The sequence below is a fragment of the Cucurbita pepo genome, chromosome LG03 (genome assembly GCF_002806865.2).
Source record: "Cucurbita pepo subsp. pepo cultivar mu-cu-16 chromosome LG03, ASM280686v2, whole genome shotgun sequence".
Lineage (NCBI taxonomy): Eukaryota > Viridiplantae > Streptophyta > Magnoliopsida > Cucurbitales > Cucurbitaceae > Cucurbita > Cucurbita pepo.
In genome coordinates this window covers 5,686,787-5,693,975 of record NC_036640.1, presented here as the reverse complement: position 1 = coordinate 5,693,975, position 7,189 = coordinate 5,686,787, and the positions used below count along the sequence as shown (strand labels likewise).

Here is a 7,189-nt window from a genome sequence, read left to right as displayed (position 1 = left end):
GAAGTCATAGACTTATTTGTTCAGTTTAAAACAATAAATAGAAATATCGTTATCAAAATAAATCTTAACATAATGTTTGAGTACGAAAATGAAAAGCCACCCATAAAACTACTAACCGAAAACACGGCATGTTATTGTCTTAACTTAACTTCCATGGTCATTCCATCATTTATCGTCATCCGTACCGTGACGCTTTACCTTTACTTGAAAAATAAAAATAGCATGTGATTTGAATATTTTAAGAAATACGTAGTGAGTGATCCCACTATTAAGGTTAGGTAATACAAACACACACATACATGATGAGACTTATCTTTTAAAACAACATAACATAGCCTTGAGCTCTTTCTAGTTTTGGGTAGGGATGGATGTAGATACTTTCCCACACACGCCCCCCACGAATGCGCACATGGACCCACCAAGTGAGCTCCTACATGTACCACTGGGCTTGACTTGGTTAGGCTCAACGCGCTAATCCATCGCTAGACGCCATGGAAGGGAAATGTCTGCATGATATCATGGTGATTATAAATATCGAAGGTATGCATCCGTACTAATATAACATAACGGAAAGACAACTTTTTTTTTTTTCCAACTTCTCTGATACCCAACTATAACGACCCTAATATTTGTATTAATATATGTATGACTGTGATCTTTTTATGCTGAAACATTTATTTAAAATAATTCATCAAACGATGTCATGAACTAAAAACGTTCGCATTAAAAGCCTTAAAACAAAACAACAACAAAATAATCAATGCAAAATATAAATAAATAAATATTAAAACAATACCGTGCTCTAATCTAAGATATAAGAAGTAAAAATGCAAAGAAAAAAAAAAGAGAGATGGAGTATGTATGTCTAGAAATTTCTTTACCCTCAATAATTGGACTACAATGTCTCAATGCCGTGAAATTGAAGTGTCATGTTTGTTCAATGTCACGGATCTCACTTCAACGCTCTATGTCGTGCATCTATACATATTCATCTGTAGTGTCTCAATGCTAAAACAATCGCTACTCAATTTGGAAGGTTAGAACTATGTTAGGATGATTTGTGACTTGGATATAAATTTTTTTTTTAACGATCCATTCCGAAAATAGAGAGTTGGGTTGAGTTACCAATCCAACTAACCCGAACTTTTAGGTTGATTCAAAAAATTCCCTCAATCCATCCCGACCTATGTACACCCGTAAATAAAACTCAGTTCACTAGCTTGTGAAGATTGAGATTCACATATCAAAATAAAACTGAGTAATGATGTTAAATGAAAGTTTTAACAACAGAAAGTTGAAGTTCAAGAAGTCCCAATAAAAAAGCAATGAAGATAGAAGCACAAGAACAGGAGAAAACATGCGATTTTCTTCTAACCTCTGTAAATAACTTCATTTTCTTAACCTCATACAATTACAAACTGATAGGAACACATGAATTACCAATATCTATCAAATATCCTCCGCCCGCTTCCGTTGAATGCTTCTCGAGTTCATCTGCAGTTGGGGAAGAATGATTCGGACAAACATCCGCGGTGGATTTTGAGGACGAGCAATTCGGGATGCGTACTCAGCTTCCAGTAACATTATCAGTCCTCAACTGCTCGACCGGAGGTGGAAGGAGAAGAGCGAGCCTGGTTTTGTATCTTTCAATGCGTTGCAACCGTTCTTCTCTCAATCTAGAGGAATTATACGAACAAAATTATATTCAAAACGATAATCAAATGACCAAATGTCACTCGGATTTGCTGAACTACAGAGATGAAAGATCAATATGGGAAAAGAATGTGCACCGTGATCGAACTTTCTTCGCACGTCGAACATGTCGTTTTAATAACTCTTGCGTTGGTAAGTCCTCAATGGATTCCTCATCCTGAGAAGCAGAAACACAGGTAAAGCTATGTCCAAAAGTCCTTGAAGAACAACCTTTTGGATAAAAAACCGCTTCTGAGAAGAATTCTGTTTGCTGATGAACTGAAGGATTTGGTTAAGAGAGCAAGCAACCCAGAGAAGAAACCATAACAAATTTGCGATATTGAGCTTGATAACGACTCAAGCCCATTGCTAGCAGATATTGTCCTCTTTCGGCTTTCTTTTTCAGATTTCTTCTCAAGATTTTTTAAAAGCATCGGCTAGGGAGAGACTTCCACACCCTTACAAAGAATGTTTCGTTCTCCTCTCAATCGATATGGGATCTCACATTACCCCCCCCCCCCCCCCCCNAAGTGGGCGTATACTAAACAATTGACAACAACAGAAAAACCGTCATTCCTTGAACAAGGAAGAACATCAAAGAACATGCTTCTCACCAATTCAGATGTCTGAGCTTAAATGAGTGCAAACTAAACTATACTAATCTAGCACTGTAACAACCCAGACCCACCGCTAGCACCCACCGCTAGCAGATATTGTCCTCTTTGGGCTTTCCTTTTCAGGTTTTCCCTCAATGCTTTAAAACGTGTCTGCTAGGGGAAGGTTTCCACACCCGTATAAAGGGTCTTTTGTTCTCCTCCCCAACCAATGTGGGACATCACAAGCGCGGTATCTTTTGTTCATTAGTTTATTTTTATTTCAAAACAAAATCTTAAATTATCTGTACTTCTACCAACCTTATCTTTCTCATCAACTACTTCTTCAACGACTTCCTTCTTCTGTGACGGTACAGCACCAGTCACGGCGATGGGCAACGGTCTGGGAAGAGACCTCAAAAAACTTCCATATTGAGGCTGCCAGTAGAAAAATTATCAGCAAGCATTTTAGAAACAAAACAAAACAAAACAGCAAGTGTATGTTCCTTCGTGTGAATATATTACAGATAGGAACAGCAGAAAAAGGAAATGACATCAGCTAATGCTTTTTGCATGCACAATATGATAAAGAAAAGAACTTTGTCTATTAAATGCAGAAAAGAATGCATTGAAACTTACTAGCTAAGCAGTAGTAGATTAAGTGATCAAGTAAAGACATAAGACAGCCATAGGACATCATGTATAAATTTGCATGCAACTAATGAAAGAACGACGAAAAACGATCGGAGCAGTGCTAATGAACACTCTTCACTGAGATTGTTAAACATTTTTAAACCAAAAGTAAGTTTTCTGATCTAGTTCTCGGTCAAGTTATTGACTCGTCTATACCTATAGAGAGAAGATGAATTTAAATAAACCCCAATTTGAATAAATGACAAATAAAGAACCCAATATAGCTATGAAAAAATACAGCATAAAGGCCAATTGGCTGTAGTGCTAACTATTAAGGCGATAGAGAGGCCCCCCACTTTGATTCCCGCCCCGTTAGCATCTCTGATCTGGGATATGGGATTACTCCGTTGGGTCTTTTCGTTCCGGAGTTGGCCGGTAATGGACCTACTTACCTTGCTTATGGACTATCAGCTAAGCTAACCTTGGTTCTATTGGTTTGGTGGTTGCTACCAAGACGATTTCTTTATGCCTATCAAAAAACCTCAAGATGCTAACCCACGAAATACGATACGAGAAATTGAAAGAACTCATTTACTCCACGAGGGCAGCCCGTGAAAATACATAGGTTTCTTACTCGTGCAAAGGAACTCTTTCTTGTCAACTTGGACAACTTCTCATATCACTAGGAAGATTTGGGATCTTTACAAAAAGCTTTCTATCTAAATCAAGAATCATTAATCTAATCCTATAAAGATCCTAAAAATAACATTCTGTCAAGACAAGAGGAGAAAAGTGCAGTTCAAATCCACAAAAAGGAAAGATGTTGTAATCCGAACCGACACAAACCTGGCTTTCTTCTTGAGACCCATTCCTCAGCCACGATCGACAAAGCGCATAAAGCGAAGCCCCATCAGTTATTCCAACCTAGTCATAGTTACTATATTAGTGTGCCAAAAAAGTGTAGATTCTAAATTTATAAAAGAAAAGTGGCGATTCTAAGCAAGTTCATTAAAGATAATTGAGGATCTGATCACATAGAATGCATAGCCATCGTTCAGCAAAAGATGCCCTTTATTTCACACTAAAAACATATAAAACAATTACCATCACAGTCAAATTAATCCCTCCCTCCGTTTACAACTCATATTTTCCCTAACTGATGAATCAAGTGCATCATCAGGTCATTGGTAGAAGAAAAAAAATGTCATAATTTTCAATTTTATCAAAAAATTGAACAAAACATATCCACAAAATGACTGATGCTCCAAAAGGGAAAAAATTCTTAGTTTGTTAAACAGCTTTCAAAGAAATGGAACCCAAGGTATTTTGCAAGTTATACTCAAAATGTAAGCTCAACAACCAGAAACTAGTGGTAAAACAAGGTGAGGAAGAATTGCAAACATCAAAATATAGCATATAAGTTGTAACAGCCCAACCCCACCGCTAGTAGATATTGTCCTCTTTGGGTTTTCCCTTTTGGATTTCCCCTCAACATTTTTAAAACGTTATGCTAGGGAAAGGTCTAGGTTTCCACACCCTTATAAAGAATGTTTTGTTCCCCTCTCCAACTGATGTGGGATCTCACAATCCACCCTCCTTCGGAGGCAACGTCCTCACTGACACTCGTTCCCCTCTCCAATTGATGTGGGATCTCACAATCTACCCCCTTCGAGGCCCATCGTCCTCGCTGGCACTCGTTCCTCTCTCCAATTGATGTGGGATCTCACAGTCCACCCCCTTTGGGGCCCATCGTCCTTGCTAGCACTCGTTCCTCTCTCCAATCGACTCACAATCTACCCTCTTCGGGGCCCAGCGTCCTCACTAGCACACCACCCGGTGTCTAGCTCTGATACCATTTGTAACAGCCCAAGCCCACCGCTAGTAGATATTGTCCTCTTTGGGTTTTCCTATTCGGGCTTCCCCTCACGGTTTTTAAAATGTGTCTGCTAGGGAAAGGTTTAGGTTTCCACCTTATAAAGAATGTTTTGTTCCCCTCTCCAACCGATGTGAGATCTCATAATCCACCCCCTTTGGAGCTTAGCGTCTTCACTGGCACTCGTTCCCCTCTCTAATCGATGTGGGATCTCACAATCCTTTGGGGCCCATTGTCCTCGCTGGCACACCGTCTAGTGTTTAGCTCTGATACCATTTGTAACAGCCCAAGCCCACCGTTGGTAGATATTGTCCTCTTTAGGCTTTCCCTTTTTGGCTTCCCCTCAAGGTTTTTAAAACGTATATGCTAGGGAAAGGTTTAGGTTTCCACACCCTTATAAAGAATGCTTTGTTCCCCTCTCCAACCGATGTAGGATCTCACAATCCACCCCCCTTCGGAGCCTAGCGTCCTCGCTGGCACTCGTTCCCCCCTCCAATCAATGTGGGATCTCACATAAGTAATCATGATTCAAACAAAATGAATCTAGAAACTCTCCCATGCCACAAATGTTCTAAAAAATAAAAATGAACAAAATTCAGAATTTTAGAGCTTACTTTTCGATCTCTAACCACACAAAGAGCATCATCTCTGACTCTATCCTCATACAAAAACACAAAAGCACTATGTCACAAGTTTAGAAAAGAAGGAATGAAATATATGTAACATAAGGAGCAACCATTACCTCATTTCTTTACACCCATTTGCCTCGCCGATTGTTGATGGAGGAAAAACCTAGAAAGAGTAATAAAGCCAATTTCAACTATGAAAGAGATCTAAGGAAGGGGGTGGGAGACACAACAAACTCATGGGGTTTGATAAAAGGACAACAGGATCAGTTAAAAGAAACTTGGGCACGCCAAAATGATATGAAATATCCGACCAATTGAAAAGGACAATAACTTCATAAAGCATAAGTGATGAGCCATGTTGGTTAAACTAATAGCATGTAATTACTATCCCAAAAGTTATAACAGAAACAACTCTACAAGCATCCAACGGTCACACAATCTCAAGTTTAAATGTTAACTCAGCTGTTAAAGTCATCAACAGAACAAATGGAAATTGATTGGAAGAACTCAAAATCAGAGTTAAATCTAGCAATTCATGTATCTCACCGAAGCCTGAACTTTCTTATCCCATCAAACAAACGCCTCAAAAGCTAAATCAAATTACTACCCAACTAACCTTTGGATCAGAGGAATTGGGGGCACCCTTAATCGAGCCCGAGATGGAGGACCCAGAAAAGGGAATAAGTTGCTGCTGCAAGTTGGGAGGTCGAGCCATGTGCATTGGATGGCTCATGGAGTCCAAATGAGGCGACCCAATCGGCCGATGCGGGAAAGAAACGACGGGGCGATGTGGGTAGCCGCCAGGGTTGGCCACTGTGACGGTCTGATCGACGGGAAGGGGTCGAATGGGACGAGGAACGAACCCGCGACCGGAGGAGGCGACAGGGTAAAGAATTGCCTGAGATGCATCCTGCTGAAGCTTCGGTAATTGGGTGTTCGGAGTTCGAACAGGGATGTGCTGCGCCGTGTAGAGGGCTTGAGGAGGGTAGTGGAGATGGTGGGTCTGAGGAATTGAAGAAATGGGTCTCGATGGCGCTTGATTCGCTAGCGGACGAGCAATGGCTGCGGCGGCAGTGGTAGCTGCAGCTGTGGTTAAAGTGAAAGAAATCGGAGCGACAGTGGTGGTGGTGGTGGTGGCGGCGGGCGTCGTGTTGGTGGGGATGAGAGGGGAGTCGACGGGCATGGTGGCGGGGAATTTGGGTGTTTTTGGTTTGATATTTTGAATATCAAATTGCCAAATTGAATTCTTGTGAATTCGCCGGACTGGGGGGTTTGAACTCGTGGGGGGCGTCTTAGGAGAATCAAATCAATTTTTAAATATTATTTTGATTTTCTAATTCATCCGTTCTAGACTCATCTTTGTTTCAATAGAGTCCTTCGATGACATGTTTTCATCCTCTTCTTCTCGAAAAAGTGAGCCACCGGTTTAGTACAAAATACTATCTTTACTGTCTGGACAATTAGACATCCAACCCGTGATTGCAACGACCCAATTGTAAGAGCAGGCATCTACCAACTGAGTTATATCCTCCCGAACCAAGTGGGACTTGCATGAAGGAGTCAGATGCATATTCTATTATTTTCCTTAGCGTAATTGGGTCATCCTAAACTTGAATAAAAGATCTCGCCCATAAAGTAGATCGTCGCATCTACGATCCAACCAATTTGAAGAGAATTGATAGATTCTGTTTCGAGAGCAATTCATCCTTACCAAAAGCAGCATACAACTCTCCATTATACTACACTCTCCAAATGTGCTTGTTCCCTGA

The 7,189-nt window shown here is 40.5% G+C and overlaps 1 protein-coding gene across 1 annotated transcript; it reads right to left on the bottom strand.

Moving 5' to 3' along the window:
- Positions 1–1,235: 1,235 nt before the first annotated feature.
- On the bottom strand, positions 1,236–6,700 carry LOC111790016. Its single transcript, XM_023670775.1, has 7 exons — positions 6,037–6,700; positions 5,534–5,583; positions 5,406–5,445; positions 3,765–3,842; positions 2,607–2,723; positions 1,791–1,870; positions 1,236–1,676 (listed from the first exon to the last, which is right to left on the bottom strand). The coding sequence occupies exons 1-7, from the start codon at positions 6,601–6,603 to the stop codon at positions 1,568–1,570; spliced, it is 1,041 nt and encodes a 346-aa protein (XP_023526543.1). The 5' UTR covers positions 6,604–6,700; the 3' UTR covers positions 1,236–1,567.
- Positions 6,701–7,189: the final 489 nt, after the last annotated feature.

What these genes read in the sequence shown, in the direction of transcription:
- LOC111790016 (XM_023670775.1), bottom strand. Translation starts at nt 6,603, where the DNA reads ATGCCCGTCGACTCCCCTCTCATCCCCACCAACACGACGCCCGCCGCC. An exon ending in CCAATTCCTCTGATCCAAAG is followed by an intron (nt 5,584 to 6,036) that starts GTTAGTTGGGTA and finishes TACTCTTTCTAG; the next exon opens with GTTTTTCCTCCATCAACAAT. An exon ending in TAGTTGATGAGAAAGATAAG is followed by an intron (nt 1,871 to 2,606) that starts GTTGGTAGAAGT and finishes TCTGCTTCTCAG; the next exon opens with GATGAGGAATCCATTGAGGA.